This window comes from Crocuta crocuta, unplaced genomic scaffold (assembly GCF_008692635.1).
Source record: "Crocuta crocuta isolate KB4526 unplaced genomic scaffold, BGI_CrCroc_1.0 scaffold466, whole genome shotgun sequence".
Classification (NCBI taxonomy): domain Eukaryota; kingdom Metazoa; phylum Chordata; class Mammalia; order Carnivora; family Hyaenidae; genus Crocuta; species Crocuta crocuta.
Window position 1 is genome coordinate 70,164 of NW_027529672.1, and position 23,321 is coordinate 93,484.

The 23,321-nt window shown below is 41.4% G+C and overlaps 1 protein-coding gene across 1 annotated transcript in view; it reads left to right on the forward strand.

Moving 5' to 3' along the window:
* Positions 1–23,014, forward strand: part of ACADSB (acyl-CoA dehydrogenase short/branched chain) — a 45,140-nt gene extending 22,126 nt beyond the window's left edge. Inside the window, exons 2-11 of the mRNA XM_077762933.1 lie at positions 2,061–2,220; positions 2,435–2,535; positions 5,235–5,441; positions 6,047–6,217; positions 7,181–7,306; positions 8,953–9,045; positions 12,022–12,111; positions 16,115–16,252; positions 18,540–18,639; positions 19,359–23,014. Coding sequence (XP_077619059.1) covers positions 2,061–2,220; positions 2,435–2,535; positions 5,235–5,441; positions 6,047–6,217; positions 7,181–7,306; positions 8,953–9,045; positions 12,022–12,111; positions 16,115–16,252; positions 18,540–18,639; positions 19,359–19,429 — 1,257 coding nt within the window. The 3' untranslated portion in view covers positions 19,430–23,014. The remainder of the gene's footprint in view (positions 1–2,060; positions 2,221–2,434; positions 2,536–5,234; positions 5,442–6,046; positions 6,218–7,180; positions 7,307–8,952; positions 9,046–12,021; positions 12,112–16,114; positions 16,253–18,539; positions 18,640–19,358) is intronic.
* The last annotated feature ends 307 nt before the right edge of the window (positions 23,015–23,321 follow it).

Consider the following 23,321-nt stretch of genomic DNA (forward strand, 5'->3'; position numbering starts at 1 on the left):
GGTGGCTCAGTCGGTTGAGCATCTGACTTCAGCTCAGGTCATGATCTCACCGTTCCCAAGTTTGAGCCCCATGTCTGGCTCTGTGCTGACAGCTCAGAGCTTGGAGCCTGCTTCGGATTCTGTGTCTCCCTCTCTCTCTGCCCCTCTCTCACTCATGCTTTGTCTCTCTCTCTCTCTCAAAAATAAACATTAAAAAAGAAAAAAAAAAAAAAGAGCCACATGTGTCTGCTCTACCAGGTAAGCCTACTAGGAGCTTGTCTTTGTGCCCTTTTGTAACCACTACTTACTCCTTCACACCCCCAGCCCCAGGCAGCCTCTGCTCTAGTCTCTGTGTCTGGTGATTTCCTTTTTTGGAAATTTCATGCAGATAGAATCATATAATCTGTGATCTTTTGTGACTGGCTTCTTTCACTTACCATGGTTTTTAGGTTCAGAAAAAGACTGATAACTCATTTGTTTCCCTTGTCATAGGATTCTACAGAATAAAATTGGAAAGGTATAGCAAGCATTTAAAATTGGATGGCATCTCTTCTGAACAAAATTGGAGCAAATCCATGGTTTGAGCAGAATTGGCACATTGGAAGGATTTGGGCCACTGTGGCAGGGAGACACACAAATGACACAGCCTTGTCATTTAACTCTGTTACTATTACCACCACTACTTCTGGTAGGACCCCCGCTGCTGTGTTCTTAGGGGCCTGAGTAGGAATAGACATTAATGTACAGCAGGTGCTGTGCTAAAACCCGTTATGCACTTGTCTCATGAATCCTCACAAAATTCAAGAGATTATCGTCTACATTTTGCAGAGAAGGAAACAGACTCTGAGAGGTTTTAACTGAGGCTGATATCACTTGCCCAAAACCACATAGGTGGTAAATACCGGGTGCTAGGTTTGAAACTAGTCCAGTCCTTTTCAGGCTATAGAGTCTGTTTTCTTTTTCTTTTTTTTTTTCCTTCCTTAAATAGTTTATTGTCAAGTTGGTTTCCATATAACCCAGTCTCATCCCAACAAGTGCCCTCCCTCATGCCCATCACCCCCCTTCCCCTTTCTCCCACCCCCCCCAGCCTTCAGTTTGTTTTCAGCATTCAAGAGCCTCTCATGGTTTGTCTCCCTCCCTCTCCCCAACTATTTTTCCCCTTTTCCTCCCCATCGTGTCGTCCTCGTTACAAATACCGTATGTTTGCACATATAGGTGGATTAGGAGATAAAACATTAAAAAAAAAAAAAGAGATAGAGCCTGTTTTCTTAACCTTTCTGCCACATTGTCTCTTACTAACGAGAACCTGAAGAAACAAAACTAGCCTCCGGGATCAACATAGGGTAATGCCTGCAGCCCCCAGGGCAGAGTGGATGGCTTTCCTCCCCACTCAGTTGCCCTGTGCCCTCATCTTTTCCCACCCTACTCAAGAATGCTCTTTGCACTGATCACCCATTAGTACTTTTATATCCAGATTCCCCCTTCAAAGAAGTCTGTGAAATGCAACATTTTTAGAATGAGTTCTACCTAGAAAGTTCTGTTTCCTTGAAGGTAAAAGGTAATCATCGGGAAATGTGTTTAGTGCAAAGAGCTCATTGCTGGATAAAGGACACGCACGTTAAACCAACCTGTGTTTTGGGTCCCAAGACTGAATTTTAGGGGCACCTGTGTGGCTCAGTTGGTTAAGCATCTGACTTCGGCTCAGGTCACGATCTCACGGTTCGTGGGATTGAGCCCCATGTCACGCTCTGTGCTGACAGCTCAGAGCCTGGATCCTGCTTCTGATTCTGTATCTCCCTTTCTCTCTGACCCTCTCCTGCTCACACCGTCTCTCTCTCTCTCTCCCAGAAATAAATAAAAAACATTAAAAAAATTTTTTTAAACCAACCTGTGTTTTTGGTCCCCAAAATTTTTTTGGTCCCTGTGATTTTTAAAATGTGCCAGCTCTCGCTCCCCTTCTTTGGGAACACAAGAGATGAGAGTGGGTTATAAAGTTATTCCTGAAGAAATGGGTGTTCAGATACTTTTCTTTACCTTCTGTGTGTGTGCGTTCCCTGTTCATGGGGGGACTGTTCCTACAGCTAAGAAGACACCTCCCAACTTGCCTGTCTTCTTGGACAACTCCTCCCCGTGTCCTGAAATCTTCCCAGTCAGAAGCTCTGCTCGGTGTAACAGATCATGGGCCCCCCTGCGCCCCCCTGCAGATGTTCACAGAGGAGGAGATGATGATTAAGAACACCGGTGAGTAGACGGCTCACTTCCACCTCTGGACCCCTCTGGCCACCAGTTGGGTCCCTGGTATGAAATTCCGTGACGTGCCTGGGGGATGTGTGTACCTCAGTTTGTGAATGCCGTTTTTCCCCCTTGAATTTAAAACATTTTTCTGAAAAAAGTAAAACCTGTCATATTAAATAGAATAAAGATGTATCTGTATTGTTGTTTTTTTTCCCTACAGTTAAAAAATTTGCCCAGGAACAGATTGCTCCTCTCGTTTCAACAATGGATGAAAATTCAAAAATGGAGAAATCAGTAATACAAGGATTATTTCAGCAAGGGGTACATACTTTTTAATTCTTCCCATTTCAAACTCTTAGAAATAATGTACTTTCCAGCATGCAAATGTAGGCATGCTTTTAAATTTAGGGATTTTAATGATGGCTTAAGGAAGTCTTCATTTCCTAGTCAGAATTATCTCGTTCTCATTCATTCATTCATTTAATTTTAAATGTTTATTTATTGGAGAGTATTTTAAAGTGTTTATTTATTGGAGAGTGTGCATGATTGGAGAAGGAGCAGGGAGAGAGGTAGAGACAGAATCCCAAGCAGGCTGCACCCTGTCAGCACAGACCCCAATGCAGGGTTCAATCTCATGACCATGAGATCATGACCTGAACCAAAGTCAAGAGTCAGATGCTTAACCAACTGAGCCACCCAGACGCCCCTCTATGTTCTCTTTTAGATTGAGGTCCTCGTTAAAGATTTTTTAAATTGTTTTAACATTTTAGTTAGAAATCCTGTACTTTTTAAGTAAAGGGCTCAAGCAAGAGAAACTGATTTCCCTGGACCCATGGTACCCAGCCAGAGGCTGTTTCGGCCCTCAAGAGGCATTTGGCAGTGTCTGGAGACATTTTTGGTTACCACAGCTAGGGGTGCCACTGACAATCGGTGGGATGGAGGCCAGCGATGCTGCTAAACATCGTACAGTGTACAGGACAGTGCACGACACAGAATCTTCCAGCTCAGTAATGCCGAGATTGAGAAGCTAACTTACTTCATGACACTTCATAGTAGACCATATATTCTACCTGAGTCCCCCTCTCCCTGTGCATGGTCAACTTAGAAGCAGAGGCAACATCTGAGTTCCATATTAACCAGGGAAACCGATCTCCAAATTTCTAAATCACGTAGTCCTTTGATGGAAGCCTGGTGTACACAGCAGAGAAAAGTAGAATTGTTCTGGGGCACCTGGGTGGCTCTGTCAGTTAAGCATCAGACTTCAGCTCAGGTCATGATCTCACAGTTTGTGGGTTCGAGCCCCGTGTCGGGCTCTGTGCTGACAGCTAGCTCAGATCCTGGAGCCTGCTTCAGATTCTGTCTGTCTCTCTCTCTCTGTCTCAAAAATGAATAAACTTAAAAAAAAAAGTAGAATTGTTTTTGACTGTGGGTTTTCAGCCTGGGGGCTCCAAGGAGAACATTTTCAAAATCACTGCTCTTACTCATCATCTCAGACTCCTCTCCATAGGTGTGAAGTGATATTGGTTTTTATTTTGAATACTGGGGATATCTCAGAACTAGTAGCTCCTATTCAGAGCCATTGGCTAAAATCTGGTGTGTTATCCTGTTTGAAAAATAGCCTTTTGCACCCAACCTAAATAGTTTTACTTCTTCCCAGTTTTAAAGAGACCAGCTTTTTAACGCCATACATAGTAGTGATTTTTCTACCTTTTTTTTAAAGCAATGAAGGGTTTAGGAAAATGGAATCTTCTGTGGAGTCCAAATGGGTCAGATAGCATCCGTGAATCCATTTTTCAGGCAAACTTCATCTCCACTGTCTGCAGGACCTCTCCACTGCTCCGAAAAGTCTTAGTATTTGCTCCACAGTTTGGACATCACTCTCCCCATGGGGCGTTCTCGCTGGCCGGGTTCTCTGTGGCCCCACAACCTCCTCTTCCTTAGGTGTAGCGCCATCTGGAGGCTCTGCTCGGCTGCACATATCCTGCACTAGCTGTTCTCAGCCTCCTCTCACCCCACCCCCACCCCCATGCCGCGGTCACCTGCCAGAAAAGCTGACAAGATCCGCATTTCCACCATAGGGAACATTGGTAACTTTTTTGGAGAAGCGGGGTCTCTGTCAGCTATAAGGTATTATAATCAGATAAGTTACCACGCCCTCCTCAGACTTCAGCACCCCCGAATCCTTCTGTCTTCCCGGTAGAACATCATTTGTGGTTCTCACCATCTCATTCTCCCCTCTGTGTGCTTCTACCCACCCATCCGCTAAGTCTTCCATCAGCGGAAACATAACAGCTGGAACCCAGACTCCAGCATGCTGTGATTCCAGAAGTGTCTGGAGAGAAAGAAGTAGCGTTATCCTTTTATCTGTGAACAGCTCTGGGTCTGGAATTACATGCATACACATTGCCTTTCTGAAATGAGGACACTTAAAAGTGGGGAACTGTGGAAGTGTCATGTTCCAGACTTAGGAGTAGCTGCTGAACAGTCAGGCAGTCACTGGCAAGCCTTGGCCAGCATCTGGTTGTGTTTGCCAGGCTCCTCGGCCTTGTTTGTTGTGGTTCTAGAAGAGACCACCAGGTGTCCACTAACCATCTGGACTTGCCGCCTTCCCCCAGAAGGAATGGCCATTCAGTTATTGTCTTGGCTGCACAAGTCAAGGTGGAGGAGCCTGACCAGAAGAGATTGTGACCCGCTGCCTTCCTCCATCTCCTCTTTCTCATCATTCCATTCCATTCCATTCTCGTTCAAAGCATTTCACCGATTTTTGTGTTTTCGATGACATAAGGAAGCAAATGATGGTTGTAGCGTGTAACCCTATCCTTTTCAAATCTATATAGTTATGTATAGTTTTATAGTTTTTGCAACTTATAACGTAGTGAAATAGCCATCCCAAAGTAAAATGAAATACACAGTTTTAAAATTAGGAACTTACATAGTTAAAATTTGGTTTTGAACTTATAAGAAGCTTTCCCCTATAAAAACTAACTTTCTTAATCTGTGTTTCTTTGTCTTTCCTATAGTTGATGGGTATTGAAGTTGAAACAAAGTATGGAGGAACAGGAGCATCCTTTTTTTCCTCTATCCTAGCCATAGAGGAATTAGCCAAAGTTGATGCGTCTGTGGCTTTGGTATGTGACCTCCAGAACACAGTAATTAACAATCTGATTCGAAAACATGGAACAGAAGAACAAAAGGCTACTTATTTGACCAAGCTGGTGACAGAGAAGGTGAGTTGATAGTTGTTGAAACGAATCTGTTCTCTTCCAGACTTAGGACCTCTTCCACTGCAATGTTGACCCCTACCCAGGACCACGGCACGGCACCATTCATTAGTCAGGCAATGCTCAATAAATTAACGCTACTAGACAAATCTATTCTACCTCTCATTTCTGCTTAGAAACTCAGAGGATAATCATCAGACAAAAAAATCTTTTTTTTTTTTTTGGCTCCAGTTACATTTTCTTAATACTTTGTTGGTGGTTTCATTAATGGTGAGATATCTAGAAAACTGCAATTATTAGAATGAATTTCATTCAATTTGTCAAATGTGTATGCTTGAGTCTTTAAATCTATCTTCGACAAATACGAGGGTATATTTTAGAAAATAATGATGAAGATACCATTACTACTTTGATAGGCATAGGCTTTTAAAATGGCTAAAGCTTTCACTGACAGATGTTTATTTTACCCTAAGTATGTGTTATACCAAGTGCAGATACAGTTTTTAACTTTGTTTTTTTTTTTTTTTTTTTTTTTTTTTTTTTTTTTTTTTTTAGAGAGGAAATTTATATCATGAAATCTCNTTTTTTTTTTTTTTTGCTTGTATATGTAGATAGGAAGTTTCTGCCTTTCAGAGGCAGGAGCAGGTAGTGATTCATTTGCTTTGAAGACCAGGGCTGATAAAAAGGGAAATTATTATGTCATCAATGGGTCAAAGATGTGGATCACCGGTGCTGAGTATGCGGAGCTCTTCCTGGTGATGGCGAACGTAAATCCTGACCTTGTAAGTTTGGAAGCAGAATTTCTTCCCTCTCCCGCCCCACCTTTTCTTTTTCTATCTCTCCTACTTGCATTTCCTTTTTACAACTTGGTCTGAAATTCTTCCTTCTCCTCAGAAATGAAATGGTAAGACAGTTGATTTCTTTTCATTCTCTTATTTACTGATGTTCCTGGATAAATACAGTTGATGTGATTATTACTTCCATGGAGGACTATTTATTAAGGCCACCTCATATGTTATATAGGAAGCTAATCTCCCATTTTGTAGGATTCCAGATTTTCTATTTAATGATGAAGTATTGACTTAGTCCGTTCATTTTTAAGAAAGTTTTGTATAGTTGGAAAATAGGTACAGGGCAAAAAAGTAAATACATTTCATCTTTTGTCCTTTCTCTGACATAACAGTTAATTGAGTTAAATTTTAAAACTTTAAAGTATTTAATAAAATTAAATTTAAAACATGTAAATTCTCATGATCACATAATACTTTAGCATATCTTAATTTTAATAGCCATAATGGTTTTTGAAAAAGCCAAAGAACCTGTAGCATTCTTAACTCTGAATCTAATACTTCCAATATTTCTTGTTTCCTGACGCACATGTTGCAATGTTCAGCCCGTTAATATTTAAAAAAAATTTTTAATGATTATTTATTTTGAGACAGAAAGAGAGAACACGAGTGGAGGAGGGACGGAGAGAGAGGGAAAGAGAATCCCAAGCAGGCTCTGTGCGGTCAGGCTGACGCAGGTCTCTATCCCACAAACCATGAGATCATAACCTGAGCCAAAACCAAGAGTCAGATGCCTGACCAACTGAGTCACTCAGCCAACCTTGAACCCATTACTATTTAATGCTAAAGTTCAGTTTTAATTTTCTGGTAACTTTCACCTGTTGGAAACAAAGATCTTCCCAGTTCAAATGTGGCAATAGCATTTTTTTAATTAGCATTTTAAAATCTATTTTTTAGGGGTATAAAGGAATTACCTGCTTCTTAGTAGACCGCGATACTGAAGGCCTTCACATAGGAAAAGCGGAGAATAAAATGGGGATAAGAGCTTCTTCAACCTGCCCATTAACGTTTGAAAACGTCAAGGTGGGTATCTTAGAATTTCCTCAAGGACTGGTGTGAAATAAGCTTTGCACAGAACTATCAGTGTGCAAGAAAGGTGTCACAATATTGAGTGTGCATTGGAGAGTATTTTGTAAAACTTGGATCATATTCTTAGGTGAGATGGTGGACTAAATGTACCTTTTTTTTAAAAAAAGAAGTATTTTTATTTTTTAAAGTTTATTTATTTTGAGGGAGAGAGTATGCATGCAAGTGAGTGGGGGAGGGGCAGAGAGAAAGGGAGAGAGAGAATCCCTAGCAGGCTCCACACTGGTACAGGGCCCGATGTGGGGCTCAAACACATAAACCATGAGATAATGACCTGAGCCAAAACCAGGAGTCAGACGCTTAACCACCGAGGCGCCCCCTAAATGTACTCTTCACGAGTTCAGGCAAAGAATGAAACCTTTTCTCCCCAGAAGCTGGCCTCAGAGCCAGTGCTGAGGATTAATCCCATTTATACTTAAAAACAATTTTTTTTTACAGTTTATTTATTTTTGAGAGAGAGGGAGCATGCATGCACACAGGGGAAGGGCAGAGAGAGGGTATGAGAGCTGGCTCCTTCCCCACTGCTCATGGCGTGAGCAGCGTTGCTCAACCGACTGAGCCACCCAGGCGCCCCCCATTTATATTTTTTAATTTACATGCTTGTGAACCACGTACTTTATAAGCTTGATATTTGCGAACCAAATCTGCATTCGGAGACAGACGTTTGGTGTTGGCATACTAACGGCCACAAGGTGGTGATGTTGCTCAGCGAGCCTGGGAACCGACCTGGCGTCGCCCTCCAATTGAGTGCAATCTGTTCAAACCGAGGAAGAGACGATTGCCAGAATGGCTGGACTTGAGAACTTGACACAGGAGGAACAGGCTGTGACAGGGTTTTTACCACTCCCATTACAGCTTGATTTTTCTGTTCATGAGTGAGCGTGTGTCGTGGGCACCCATGGGGTAACTGTACAGATAGATGTTTCAGCCTCACTAATCCTCCGGGACTGGCCTCTTTCCCACCTGCCCTTTCTCTATTCTGCCTGCTTCCTCCCCCAGGGTTATAAAGCTAAGTGTATTCTTTTATTGTTCCTAGTCTAGATTTTTTAAAATGATGAATAAACACTTCAATCTATTTCTTCTCTCCTTTCTCCCCTCCCTGGTATGCTCATGCATATATGTGCGCACACCTCAGTTGATGTTTACGGGAATAATAGTCTCGACAGAAGAAAAGTTTCACACCCTTGATTTAGCAAACACGTATTTTCTGTAATTTCTAAAATGTTGTGTTTGATCCTACAGCATACAGATAAGAATTAGGGGAAATTGTTATTCATTTGTTGCTGAGGAATTGTATGAGATTCCGTTTCTCTAGACCCATTCATTCGTTTCACACATGCCCCAGCTGGACGCTAGAGGATGCAGTAGCAAACAGCACAGGCTGAGTCCTGTGTCTCCCAGAGCCTTGTGGGAAGCGGTGCAGAGGGAGAGACAGGTATAGCTGACAGGTTTCCTTGGAGTTTGCCAAGTCCTGGGCTGGAGTCCTGTGATGCACATTGGGAGTCTTGTGCGTGTAAAACTATATAATCAAAATGAATTCTGTGAAATTAAATGGAGAAATAACTGTACATTTTCCCTTTCAGGTTCCAGAAGCCAATATCCTGGGACAAATTGGACAGGGCTATAAGTATGCCATCGGGAGTCTTAATGAAGGCAGAATAGGAATTGCTGCACAGGTTAGGCACTTTTTGGCCGTTTCGTTTGACTCTTACATAGTGTGCGTCAATTAAAACGTAGAAAGAAAAAGTGCCATAAAACGGATGAGTATTTGGAAGCGTGTGAACACAAGATGGCGCCCTTCCCTTCCGTGAGGTGGAAGAATGGCTTCTGACCACTGGCTTGGAAATCCCACTTTTGGTCAATTATGTAATTCCCTGAGAGCCCAACAATGGCTTAGTGGTGACACTTTTTCTGCTTTGAGAATGTTAAGTATTATCCAATACCTGGATCAATAACTTCTGAAATATATTGTAAATTAAATCTTCATTTTTTTCAAAAGCAACTTTTCAATTTTTGAGGTTCATGCTAGAAGAAATGTTTAAAATTAAGAATACATGATATTCTGTGTAGTAAGCATCTCTATAATATCTTTTCTTAGTGTTTATTTATTTTTGAGAGAAATAGGAGTGTGAGTGGGAGAGGGGCAGTGAGAGAGGGAGTCCCAGAATCCGAAGCAGGCTCCAGGCTCTGAGCTGTCAGCACAGAGTCCAACACAGGGCTTGAACCCATGAACTGTGAGATCATGACCTGAGCTGAAGTGGGACATTCAACTGACTGAGCCACCCAGGTGCCGCTCTAATCTATAAATAATGAAAAATTTGTTGCTCTGTGTTTTGCATGTGAAAATCAGGCAATTTTTTTGTGTGTGGTGCTTGAAATAAAATAGCCACAATAAAATGGAATATATAAATGAGAACTATTCCATTTTTTTTTTTTACCAAATTTACCCCCTTTATAATGCATATTACATTTTTCTATGAAGTGAAATCAGTTATTTTCTTGATTAACAAAATGAATAAAATCTTGGGCTGTATTATGAATGTCATTTTGGGGGCACCTGGCCGGCTCAGCCGGTAGAGCATGTGACTCTTAATGTGGGGGGTGTGACTTCGAGCCCCTTGCTGGGTGTAGAGATTACTTAAAAATAAAGCCTTTAAAAAATATATCATTTTGTAGAGTATATTTATTTATTTTTAATCAACAAATATCCAAAATTCAAAAACTGACAGCTTTTAGATTTTGAAGATGTTACATATATTAGCTATTGGGGTAGTAAATGTCATAGTATTATTCTAGGGTGGTTTTTTTTGCTGCTGTTAATTTGCTAAGAAAATATTCTTAGATCAAAACTTAACCCATGTTTCCCACAAAGCTAGATAATGAGAGAATTAGCGTATCTGTTTTTCTTAATGTTTTTCTGTGATTCAGCTTCATCATGGTGTTAAAAACTGCCGTCTGGACCTCCTTGTTCTCCGACATATAAATAATATAGATGTCTGGCATTAAAATACACAGCCTGGGCTTTAGTCTAATTACTCCGAGTTATCTTATAACCTAATTAAAAGTTAAGGTCAGGTAGTTATTATTTCTTGGTTAACATTGAAAATGCCTTTTAGAGCGAGAGTCACATCTAACAGCAACTTGAAGGCATCAGTCCTCGAAGCCTCAGCCTAGGACTATTTAGCTTTTCAGTATTGATAGTGAAAACATTTTACAGAGATAAAATCGTGATTGACAGCCAGTGATTTTAATTTTCATGTCAATGTAGGATATTATTAACATACTGTCAATTTTAGTCCTAAAAGTTTGGTGACAGTTGGCTAACTAAAATTTAAATTAAAAAAAAAAAGTTTAGTGACATCATCTTGACTCAGCCAAAAGTGCATTGGGTGCCGCTTCACTAAAATTTGTTTTTTTTGCTGGGGGGGGACGCAGATAGCATGATATTCTGTTCTCCAGAAAATTCAAAATAAAAAGCTAAAGGAAACCATGAATGAACACTAATGAAATATTAATAAGTTTGTAGGCGTTTCCCACAAAGCTTTTGCTATTGATTTTTGTTTCCTTTTTCTGTTTTTTAAAAAATGATTTTTTTTTTTAAGAGAGAATGCAAGAAGGGAGGGGCAGAGAGAGAGAGAGACACATAATCCAAAGCAAGCTCCAGCCTCTGAGCTGTCAACACAGAGCCCGACATGGGGCTTGAACCCATGAACCATGAGATCATGATCTGAGCTGAAGTCAGAAGCTTAAGCAACTGAGCCACCCAGGCGCCCCTGTTTCCTTTCTCTAAAACCCACATCATTTGACATAGGTAGATGGTGAGTTGAGTAGCTACCTGGTGTTGAAATTTAGAAACCATTTCTAAGCTTAAATAGTTTGATACAGAGCTTACTTAGCAACGGGACAGTTCAGCTAAGATTGCCACCATGTCCTGATTTGTTCAAGTGCCTAAATCCATGTTTTTACCAGGTGCTCTCATTTTAGCCCTGCAGTAAGCCATTAAGAGCTTAAAATGCTGATGCCTAGGCCACTCACCTCCTCCACTCCAAAGATTTAGATTCAGTTGTCAGACCTTCATGTCCCTGTTTTTTTGTTTTTTTTTTTAAATCAGGTCCCCACAAATGATCTTGATGTGCCTCCAGGATTGGAAAACACTGCTTTTTTATGTTCTAGTGCCCTTTCCCCTGAAGCCCTTATTAATCCTGATCGTATGCAGAACGGACAGGAAGATAGAAGCTTAGGAAGTGACCTTCCACGCTTGTCTTCTTAGAAGGACCAGAGGGAGCTGCTCTAGTCTTCGAGGCCAGTTCTGAGCAAAATTTCTGCGGCTTGCTTTATGCCTGCAGAATCAGAGCTTAAAGGAGAAGCTTCCTTAGAAGTAACCTGGTTGTACGTGCACAGCCAAGCCATAGGATTAACCCTGCAAGAATTCAGTATACTCATGTGGGCGAAATCTCCCGAATCTCCTCCCAGTTACTGGAAGTTAACTTCTACACATGCAGTGGGTGAAGGTATTGACACACCCCTCGCCAGTTCTTCCCCTACCCCAGCTATTCAATTTGCCTGTAAAAGGAATTTATACCCTAAATAATTAAAACCGTAAACTTATAACAAAATAAGAAAGTCTGTTCTTTTTTTTTTTTTTTTAACAGATGCTGGGATTGGCTCAAGGGTGCTTTGACTACACCATCCCATATATGAAGGAAAGGATACAATTTGGCAAAAGGATATTCGACTTTCAGGTACATAATTATGAGTCTCTTTCTAGCGAGCTGTACTGTCGCGGCTTCCTGTTAATGAGGAGCTGTGTCATAAAACTGTGCAGGGAGTCCCCTCCGAGGGATTTTAATGGGAGAGGTGGAGAGGAGGAAGGAATAGGTCTCAGGCAGCATATGTGTGAACACCTTAACCTTCTCCAGGAGCAGAACAACAGTCCTTGAGGCCCACCTGTGGCATGAGTCCAGATTTCTTGGCGAGTAAGCACTTCAGGGTTGTCTCCTCACTGCTTCGTAAGTTCTAGGGTGTGGGGTCTGCAGTCAGGCTTCCAGGGTTCAAATCCTGGTTCTCTGTCTTCCCAGCTTTAGGCCCGAACTGCTGCATCTCAAAACTAAAGATGATACCAGGGTGACTTTGCATCAGGTAGATGTGTAGAATCTTCTGCACATTGCCTGAGTCTTTAATGAGTGCTCAGTAAATGGTACCACGTGTTAGGAATCTCCTACGCGGGTCAGAGCCATGCACGAATCCTCAAAACACTACACTCTGACCCCTGTTTCTTCTAGAAGGTACACTGTGCTGCAGTGGGTACAAACGAGATGTTCTCAGCCAGGCACATTGAGAAACAGTGGCCTGGTCTAATGAGGTGGCTTTTCGGAGCTCCCCACATGAGGGGACCACTGGTGACAGTGGCATCTTCCAGTCCATGTTGAGGCCTCACCAGGTTCAGGAAAGCCTGGAGTGACAGCTCACCAAGCTTCCTCAACTAGTTTACCTAAAAAATCTCAAAAAACTGCTTTACATGTTCGCAAAACCTTCCTGGAAGCAGGCCCCAAGCACAACTTCTTATTCCATTACCAGTGCTGTGTGCTATGTTGTCTTCAGGCGCTATGATGACTCGGCATTACAGGGGCACACACAGATTGCATGTGTGTGGAAATACGAGGCACAGTCAGTTCTGGCCTGGAAAGACTGAGTGTGTCAGGCCTGGCCAGAGCCCCCCCCCCGCCCAAGCCTGTGCTGTCATGGAATCTTATACGTGGGAAGCCAAAGCTTCCCGAGGACTTACAGCTAGTAATGTGTCAGAGTATCGGTGTTCTGCTTTGGCTTCTGGTCTGATTTTCATGTTACTATACTAGAGTACTTTCTCCAGCCACTGCACAGATTGCAAGGAAAGGGACAGAATATGAAGATAGTTTGAGGTAGGCTGTAGATCTCCTTGGGACACAGAACACTGTTTTTCTGTCTGTGGAGTTGGTGAGAGAGGGATAGAGGGATACGGGGTCAGGTGTAGTAATAGGTATAGTCGTGGCACTTGTAAAGATGCCTCATGTGGGTAGAAAAACGCTTTTAGAAATTTGATCTGGAAAAGCAACATTATGTATTATAGATAATTATTTTATAATGTATTTTATACATATGTCTATGTCTATCTGATGCTTTGATTAAAGGAGTTTTGTCTAACTGTTTCAGTCTCACTAGAATGGTTTGTTGTTTGCTTTGCATGTGATCATTCACATCTTTCTCTTCTCTAGACCACAAGCTCGTGGATGAGGCCTCTTCATCCTCACTTCTCTGTTGTTTATTCAGGATAGAATCATTGAGTACGTTCTCCTTGGCAGGCACTGGGTTCACAGTGTAGTCAGGGAACTGGTATTCAGCGATGGTTAGTTATTGTACGGCAAGAGACATGCTAGAGTCAGCTTTATGCCTCTCCTGCTACCTATTACGGTCATTGGAGTAGACAGCCTAGATGGCGACTGCTGGTTTAACTGAACTGAATGTGCTTTTCAAAAATAATTAGAATCTCTGCATTCCACATAACAAGCCATAAACTATTTCTAGAATAGTGATGTTGGAGTGAGATAGACAAATTGACTGATGGAACAAAAAAGGAAGACCAGAAATAGACTTATGCATGTATGGCAACTTGATGTAGGGTAGAGATGGTATTGCCGATCACTGAGTGGGGCTATTGTTTCCTTGTGGAAAAAAATAGGAGACTAGATCCCTACCTCACACCATACATGGAAAATAGATTTCTGATGTATTAAAGACATAACAAAAAACAAAATCGTAGGGGCGCCTAGGTGGCTCAGTCAGTTAAGCCTCTGACTTTGGCTCAGGTCATGATCTCACAGTTTGTGGGTTCGAGCCCTGCGTCAGTCTCTGCTGACAGCTCAGAGCCTGGAGCCTGCTTCAGATCATGCGTCTCCCTCTATCTTGCCCCTCCCCTGCTCGCACTGTCTCTGTCTCTCAAAAATAAACATTAAAATTTTTTTTTAAATTTTTTTAAGTTTTAGGAGAAAATAGAGAATATCTTTATGATCTCATGGTAGAGAAATTATTTTGTAAACAAGGCACGAAAGGACTAATTATAAAACATAATAATAATGGTGAATGGTGAATTTGGCTACCAAATTTCTTTTCCTTAAAAGATGCCATAAAGTAAAAAAAAAAAATTAGAATGATATGCGCTATACACATAGGTTAGTGAGTGTTCAATTTATTATTATGCTTTATAAGCTACATACATGTAACAGTTTTTTGTGCTTACCCAATATTACAGAAAGATGATGACAATCTATAGGGTATTTTCTTTTTTTTTTAATTAAAAATTTTTTTTAAGCTTTTTTTATTTATTTTGTGAGAGAGAGAGAGAGAGAGGCAGCATGATTAGGGGAAGGTCAGAGAGAGAGAGGGAGACACAGAATCCAAAGCAGGCTCCAGGCTCCGAGCTAGCTGTCAACACAGAACCCTATGTGGGGCTCAAACCCATAAACCGTGAGATCATGATCTGAGCCGAAGTCGGATGCTTAACCAACTGAGCCACCCAGGTGCCCCTCTATAGGGTATTTTCGAACAGTACTGTTTTTAACTGTCTGTTCTCCCTGCTGGGCTCTGTAAGTCATAAGCACAAGGAACCCTGACTGTCATGTTCAGTGTGACATCTTTAGTGTTCAGCACAGTTCCTGGCATATAGTAGGTGCTTAGTATATACTGGGAAGACAGACATGTTAGGCATGAGAAATTTCTGTTTGTAATAGACGTATCCATGTCCACATTTCCAGGATATAGTTTGTAACTATAAACTGCTAATATTCATATTCTCAGCTCGCTAACTCACTTCTTTTCTTGACTATCATTGAGTGTGGGCCCCTTCATCTTCTTAAAATTTCAAAGTAGTAGTGACTTCTTCATGGTGTTTTATTTTGTTGTGTTTTGTTTTGTTTTTTAATTATTCTTCTGTTTTCTGTAACCCTAAAGAATCTGGTACCTGTTCATGAATATTGCAGTAGAGGTACTCAGTAAAGATAACTCAGAGAAAATTGGAGCTTCAACTATTCTTTCACTACTTTGCAGCTAACACCATCTTTTTATTTATTTATGTAAAAAATTTTTAGGTATTGTTGGGAGAGCGCAAGTCGTGGAGGGGCAGAGAAAGGGGGACAGAGGATCTGGAGTGGGCTCTGCACTGACAGGCTGTCAACACAGAGCCCAATGTGGGGCTCGAACTCACAAACCACAAGATCATGACCTGAGCTGAAGTCAGACGCTCAACCGACTGATCCCCCCAGGTGCCTCCAACAGCATCTTTTTAAGGCACCGAGGCTATATGCAGAATCAAAATTTTATGAATTCAAGCAAATAAAAACTATATTCACAGTTTTGCTCTGCTGGGATTTAGTTGAAGCTTAATTTTGATCATGAAATGGGCTTAAATGATGAAATGTTACAGTCAAAGTTTTAAACCTAATTTTGCGATGATTTCTAAATCTTGACAATTTATAATTATGTAAATTTTGAAAGTTTTCTGAGAAATAGTACATGTATTTCATTTTAGACTGCAGATTTTATTATTATTATTATTTAGATTGCAGATTTTAAAGTATTTCTACAAAATGAATGTAAATTCCTTTGAAGGGGGCATATTTTCAGTGTGTCAGCATTCCATGTCTAGACAAGACTTTGAGGATAAGCGGCGTTTTCATAAGTCATAGTTTCCTAACTTGGGCCTACATATTACAGGGGCTCCAGCACCAAGTGGCTCAGGTGGCCGTCCAGCTGGAGGCTGCAAGATTGCTAATATACAACACTGCTAGGCTTTTGGAAGCTGGAAAGTCATTCATAAAAGAAGCATCCATGGCCAAATACTATGCATCAGAGGTAAGACAAACAAAACATAATTGACCCCTCTTTTCCCCTCTCCGTCCCCCCTTGTCCAGTTACTTAAGTATTAACCTTGTCACTTAGGACTGTTGATAATTTGTTTTTCAAGTAAAAACATAGACTTTCCAGTTCCTGCAAAAGTAAAGCAGACTTGCAAACCTTGCAAAGGAAAGTGCTCAATTCTATGAGGTCTCGATGTCTTTACAGGTTCTTCTGTGGAACTGAGTGGCCCAGTTCAGGTAGAACACCCGCCTTGAGTCCCCGGGGGAGCCTCGGGTCTGAATGATGGTGTCATACCCATGGCTTCCAGCTGGGGCCAAGTGAATGCCATGGGAGATCATGTGATATAAAAACACAAGGAGAGATTCTTTCTGTTTTAATTGAATGCTTTCTGTTGATACTTCTGCCTTCTCTGTTTAACCCATTGGACACTGGCTGGAGAACTTTGCCAAGTCACTGGCTGCTACTTCCCATCCTCGTCAGTGTGCCTTACTCATTCCATAGCTCCCAATAGCCACTTAACGTCTCAGCCCCCAAATTTAATCTCCTGCCTCAACCTCCCTTCTGGGTTCCAGACCAATAGATCCAATTTCTGCTGGAGTTGCCCACCCCATTGCACCAGTCAGACGCCTGTGCGTCAGCCTTTCACCCTCTTCCCCGGTGTCTCCACCTTGAGCCCATCATCCAGGTGTTGAGGATTCTGCCCTGAGTATTTCTTGCATTTATATATTTCCCTCCCTTTCTACTGCCCCCTGTTGAACAAGCTGTGATTTCTTCACCAGACACCTCCACCCACCATCTGACTGATCCGTTGGTCCCTATTGCTTCCTTCAATCCACTCTTCCCTTTTCTAAATGTTCATGAGGCCAAGCTATTCCAGCTGAACCTTCGCGGCTTCTCATAGCAGATGAAACAATACTAGTATTCATTTCCTATTGCCACTTTTAACAAATGACCAAAAATGTAGTGACCTAAGACAATGCAGTTTCATTATGTCATGGCTCTGGGAGTCACAAGTCTAAAATGAGTATCACTGGGATAAAATCAAAGTGTCAGCAGAACTGCCTTTCGGAGGCTCTGGGGAGAATCCGTTTTCTCACTCTTCCCGCTTCTAGAGGCTGCTGACATTCCTTCACTTGCGGCCCCATCCTCCATTTTCAAAGCTGGTGGTAGCATGTTCAAATGTGGCTCAAGCCCTCATCCCTTCTTCTTTCCCTTATGAGGGCCCTTGTGATGCCATTGGGCCCATCCACGCAGTCCAGAACCTTCTCCCTCTCAAAGCCCTTAACTTACCACATCTGTGGGTTCCAGTGGTCATATAAGGTAACATTACGTTTCTGGGGATTACCATACAGACAGATTGAGGGGCCTTAGAGTATTAAACCTGCCTGCCCTCATGAGGCCCACCTTCCTCTCCATTCTCTTCACATCCCGCTCTGACCCCAGCCCCCCTCCCCTCAGGTCCTTGAGGCTGACAAACCCATTCTCCCCTTGAAGCCCTCCCACGTGTTCCTGAACTTGAAATGTCCCCTAACTTGTCCTTTGGGCCTCAGCAAAGCTATGATTTCTTTTTTTTTTTTTTTAATTTTTTTTAATGTTTATTTATTTTTGTGAGAGAGGAGGGGAGATAGAGTGTGAGCAGGGGAAGGCGAGAGACAGAGAAAGACACAGAATCTGAAGCAGGCTCCAGGCTCTGAGCTGTCAGCACAGAGCCCGACTCAGGGCTCAAACTCACAGACCACGAGATCATGACCTGAGCCGAAGTTGGCCGCTTAACTGACTGAGCCACCCAGGGGCCCCTCGAAGCTGTAATTTCTTCACACTAGTCTCTCTCTACCACACATCACCTTCCCTAGCCAGTCCTCCTTGCCCCTAGAGTTTATTACTTTCTGCAATTGTTAGTTTGATGCGGGAACCAAAAGGGCAGTGGCTGTCATTGACTGCCTCCACCCCCACTATGGTTTACCCAGTGGCTGGCGGAGTGTGTGATGTAAAGAAGGCCCTCGGGAAATATTTGCTGAATAAACGATACCTGTCAGTGTGCCCAGGTGTCTGAACAATACCTTAATGTTCTTAAGAAAACAGGAATTTTGTGAATAAATAGGAGTTTCCATAAATGGTGTACAGAATGGGGCTGAAGAGCCAATGGGATCTTACAAAGTAGCTTCGATCCTTCCGCTGGCGGATAGCAGTGGCTCCGTGTGACTAAAATATTCCAGGGGAGTGTTTTACGGTGCATAAGTTGTGTGGTTTCAGCCTGTTTTTTGCTGCTTGGTTTTGGCAGATTGCAGGCCTCACAACCAGTAAGTGCATGGAGTGGATGGGAGGAGTCGGCTACACCAAAGATTACCCCGTGGAGAAATACTTCCGAGACGCAAAAATTGGTAAGTAGATTTTTTACATTGTATTTTGTTTTATTTGCCTCTGTAGCTGTTTGGGCTGCTGTCTATGTTTAGTTTTATATTAGTGTACTTAGGCAAAGGCAATTCTAATTTCTTCAGTATTGTGTTTATTGGCTCTCTTCTGTGGCTGGGTTTTCTCCCCCCACCTCTTCCTTCAAGATAAAGAACGGATTTATGTTTTTTAAAACATCAGGTTGCCTTTATAAATGCCTCAGCAGGGCCTTTTAGCAAAACTGCAACAAAACTGTTGTCATTTTTCTTTTACTAAAAATTGTTAATACATCTGATTCGTTTAATGCCGTTCTTTGAAGCTAAGTTCTAATTTCGGAAGCCTAGTGCCTAATCAAGGCTGAGTGATCCAATGCCCCAATACAAGGTGGAGAGACCAAAGCGAGGAGCTTTGAAAGCTATCTGTTCCCTAGTGATGCTCCAGGCTGACGCACTGATAGATTAGGAACAAACAACTTTAACTGTTTAATACTGATTCTGGAATCAGAATCCAATTTCCAAATGGAGTATTTTCGTCTCTTAGGCAAAATGACTGTGTTGTATAGTACCATATTCAGGGGACATTGAGTGATGTAACTAATGACAGTTTTATAGCGAATACAGGGGCAGTATGCAAGAGCTATGTCTCATGTAGACACGTAACTATGGGTGCACTCCTAATTGGGGGTTTTTTTTGCTCCCTTTTATTTAAGGCACAATATACGAAGGAGCTTCAAATATCCAGCTGAACACCATTGCAAAATACATTGACGCAGAATACTGACATCGCAGGGACGGGGCCTCCCCCCCTTGATGCTGGTATAAAAGTCTAAACTATTGTGCCTTGTTGGGGAAGTAAACCTCCACAGTATTTTCTCTTCAGGCCCTTGGTCATGATTCTTGGGATAGACCTCTTTGTGTTTTATCTTTCCAGTCTGCATAAATTAGGCACCCGGAAATCATTTTTCAAATGTGGGAAGAAAGGCATCCGTATTTTCTCCAAAACTATTGTTAAAGTTGTCACGTGTAAATCACTCTAGCTTTGGGGGAGACAGACGTTTCATGCTGTCAGCATTTGGAGCAATGCACTTGAAGTGTTATGTACAGACATGGCTATCTTCTGTGCCTGTTAGATCTTTATTTGTTGGAATCTGAGAACATTTGTTAAAATAGTTGGCAATTCTATAGATTGATTCAATGCTAAGTTACTAAATTAGGTAGGCCCTGAAAATGTACTTAGAAAAATCTGAAAAAAAAGAAAAGTTAAAAAAAAAATGTTTGTTTATTTGAGAGAGAGGGCAGGGGAGGGGCAGAGAGAGGAAGAGAGAGAATCCCAAGCAGGTGTCTGTCTGTCAGTGCCGAGCCCAATGTAGGGCTCTTCTCTCAAGAACCGTGAGATTATGACCTGACCAAGAGTTGGAAGCTTAAATGACTGAGCCACTCAGATGCCCCTAAAAAAAAGATTAATTTTAAAAAGAAAAATCTGAGGCACCTGGGTGGCTTAGTTGGTTAAGCGTCCAACTTCAGCTCAGGTCATGAGTTCGAGCCCCGCATAAGGCTATGCAGTGACAGTGCAGAGCCTGCTTCAGATCCTCTACCTCCTTCTCTCTCTGTCCCTCCCCAGCTCACTCCCTCTCTCTCTCAAAAATAAACATTAAATAAATAAATAAAAAGGAAAGAAGAAAAATCTGAAAGTTCTAGTTCTAAATGTCCGGAAGTGGGTAGAAAATGAGGGTATATTTCTGTAGGTCATATGGTTGAAGACATTATTTTAACCAAGTAAAGCAATACAATTTGTTCCTATAATTGAGCTGCATGAAGGATGCATTTCATGATGATTTCAGCAGATCATTTTAAGAATGAGTCCCTCTATTATTTTTCAGCATAAAGTTTAAATACTTTGATTTAATAATCAGAACATATTCCATATTATAATATACATTGTATCATGCACTGTTTTTCAACAACATCATTTCTTTCTGTATTTGAACTGAAGAGTATTTCCTCAAACTTAAAGTTATTGGGCTTTACCATGAATAGTAATGCAGATACTATGTTTTGGTTCAATGATTCTCAGGAGGGAGAAGTCTTGTCCTGGTAAAGAAGTATATCAAAATCTTATAAAGAATGAGATAGAAGGGGCCTATAGAGTTTGAAAAAGCATATTCAGTGATACGGAAAATAATATAAAAATAATTTTATATCTGGGAAGGCAAAAATCTATTGTTTCACAATACAAATTACAGAAAGGCAAAGCTCTACAAAATAGAGAGCTGGTGATGCCATTCCTTCAGTATTGGGGATTCTCAATCAGGAGAAGAGAATTCTCCACCCCCTTTCCCAGGCCAGGGTGCACATCCTGAGACCCCTCAGGGAAGTGGACAACAGGCAGAGAGTTTTTTTTGTTGTTTTTTTTTTTTTAATGTTTTATTTATTTCTGAGAGAGAGAGAGACAGTGTGAGCAGGGGAGGGTCAGAGAGAGAGGGAGATACAGAATCTGAAACAGGCCCCAGGCTCTGAACTAGCTGTCAGTACAGAGCCCAACGTGGGCTCGAACCCACAAACTGTGAGATAATGACCTGAGCTGAAGTCGGATGCCTAACCGACTGAGCCACCCAGGCTCCCTGACAGAGTTTTATATCTTCTGAAAAGGTGGCATGGGTTAGAGGTGTTGAAATACACTTCAAGGTTCCTACTACTGCTGAATGGGAAGATTTTAGTACATTAAATGACAAGATCATGTTTCTTAAGAAAACCTGACATTTTAAAAATAATTTTGCTTTTGCACATTCATGTATCTTGATTTGGATTAATTTCTGCGATGCAAATCATAGTTAAATACTCAGAATTGGTAAAGACAATCAAGAAAGGAATTACTTTAAAATATCAGAAATAAAGACAAATACCTTGGATCAAAAGAGATGAAGTCTACGTGACTTTCAAATAGGGAGATGATAGGGGCACCTGGGTGGCTTAGTCGGTTAAGCGTCCGACTTTCACTTAGGTCATGATGTCGTGGTTCGTGGGTTCGAGCCCCGCATCGGGCTCTGTGCTGACTGCCAGCTCAGAGCCTGGAGCCTGTTTCAGTCTGTGACTCCCTCTCTCTCTGACCCTCCCCTGCTCATGCTGTCTCTCTCTCTATCTCCTGAAATAAAAAAACAAAAACAAATAGGGAGATGATAGAAAGTCCTTCCTCTGGTCTTTCTGAACAAAAAGGCACTGTAATCTGATAAAGAAAGTAGGGGAATGATGGAATGCCCTAAAACGGAGCTAGACATCTTTAATTTCTGTGATTATGTAAAAAAGAGGTGGACTTCACAAATAATGCAGCAGAAGCCAACATTAGTGCAAAAAAACAACAACAAAAAAATCTGGTTCCTGTGGAATTGTAAAGAAGTGAAACTGCAGTAAACCTCATGTTTAAATTATCAGCATTGGAGAAACTCCTATGTACATCCAGACCTTGAATGTATTGTGTTGACAAAATCCTAATGGTATGTATATTCGTGCATGTTCACAAAAACCAGTTGAAAATTAATTATGTAATCTAGTTAATGTATCTACCTTCTTCCATTAATGAATTATTGTGTTATATTGCCTTTTACAAAAACAGATGTTGTGGGTTTTCCCTGTAGTTCTTCCCTTATACCTTTTCTTAATAACCATGACTTTGGAGGCTTTAAAACTACCTACCCTGAGTTTGTGCCTAGTGGAGAATGATCTTGTTCGCCTCCTGAAGGCTGTCATTATTCTTTGTTAATTTGAGGATTGGGCCTTTGTGGCTCTCAGGAGTTTCAGACTTGAACCCAAACACCAAATACGGCTTGGCTGTATTTGTGTGGATGGAGTTGGACTCAACCCAACTGCCAAGTCAGTATTGTTAGGGATTTCATTTGACAACACAAAAATGAGTCAGTGTCAAAAGATTTTAGAATCATGGAAAAATAAACCTGGAAAGACCTTAGAGAACCATCCAGCCAACTCTGTTCATTTCAACGTGAAGGATTCCTGACCCAGAATATTTGCCGAAGGTCATCCACCAGGGACAAAACAAGACGAGAATCCAAATGTCCCAAGTCCCGATTCTGTGCTTTTCCTCCTACCTGACACCATCTCTGTTCAGCAGATTTTGGATCTCATTCTTGTTATATTTCAGGATGGTTGTTGATTTATTTTAGGCTTAACTGACAAAGACTTAGCATTTCAGAAGTGTTGTGATTGATCAGTGTCATTACTTGTACATATTAATCGCCTACCAAAGATACCAGCCGTCATAAGTCGAATCTGCCATGTCAGATATGAAAATTATTGTGTATGATTTAGTTTTATGATTATGACATATGTGAGTAAATGCACTAGTTCTATCCTTGCCATTGTATTTTTGCTGATCTTTCGTGAAGGGAAAGTTTTGTTTTAATGGTGTATGTCAATCAGACTACTCAGTGTTACAAAGTCCATATTCTATGGAGAATGAAAAAATATGGCACTGAGTTAACTGGAGATTTTTGCCACTCTGACAAAGCAAAATTGTTTGTTCCACACATAGATGAAGTAACAAAATAGTGTAATCTTCCTGCAAAATACATATAGCTTGCCTCTCATGTAAGCCAATTTCATTTTCAGAGAAGAGGTTCTATGAAATAGACCAAGTTTAAATTCTGATGCTAACGGAGATT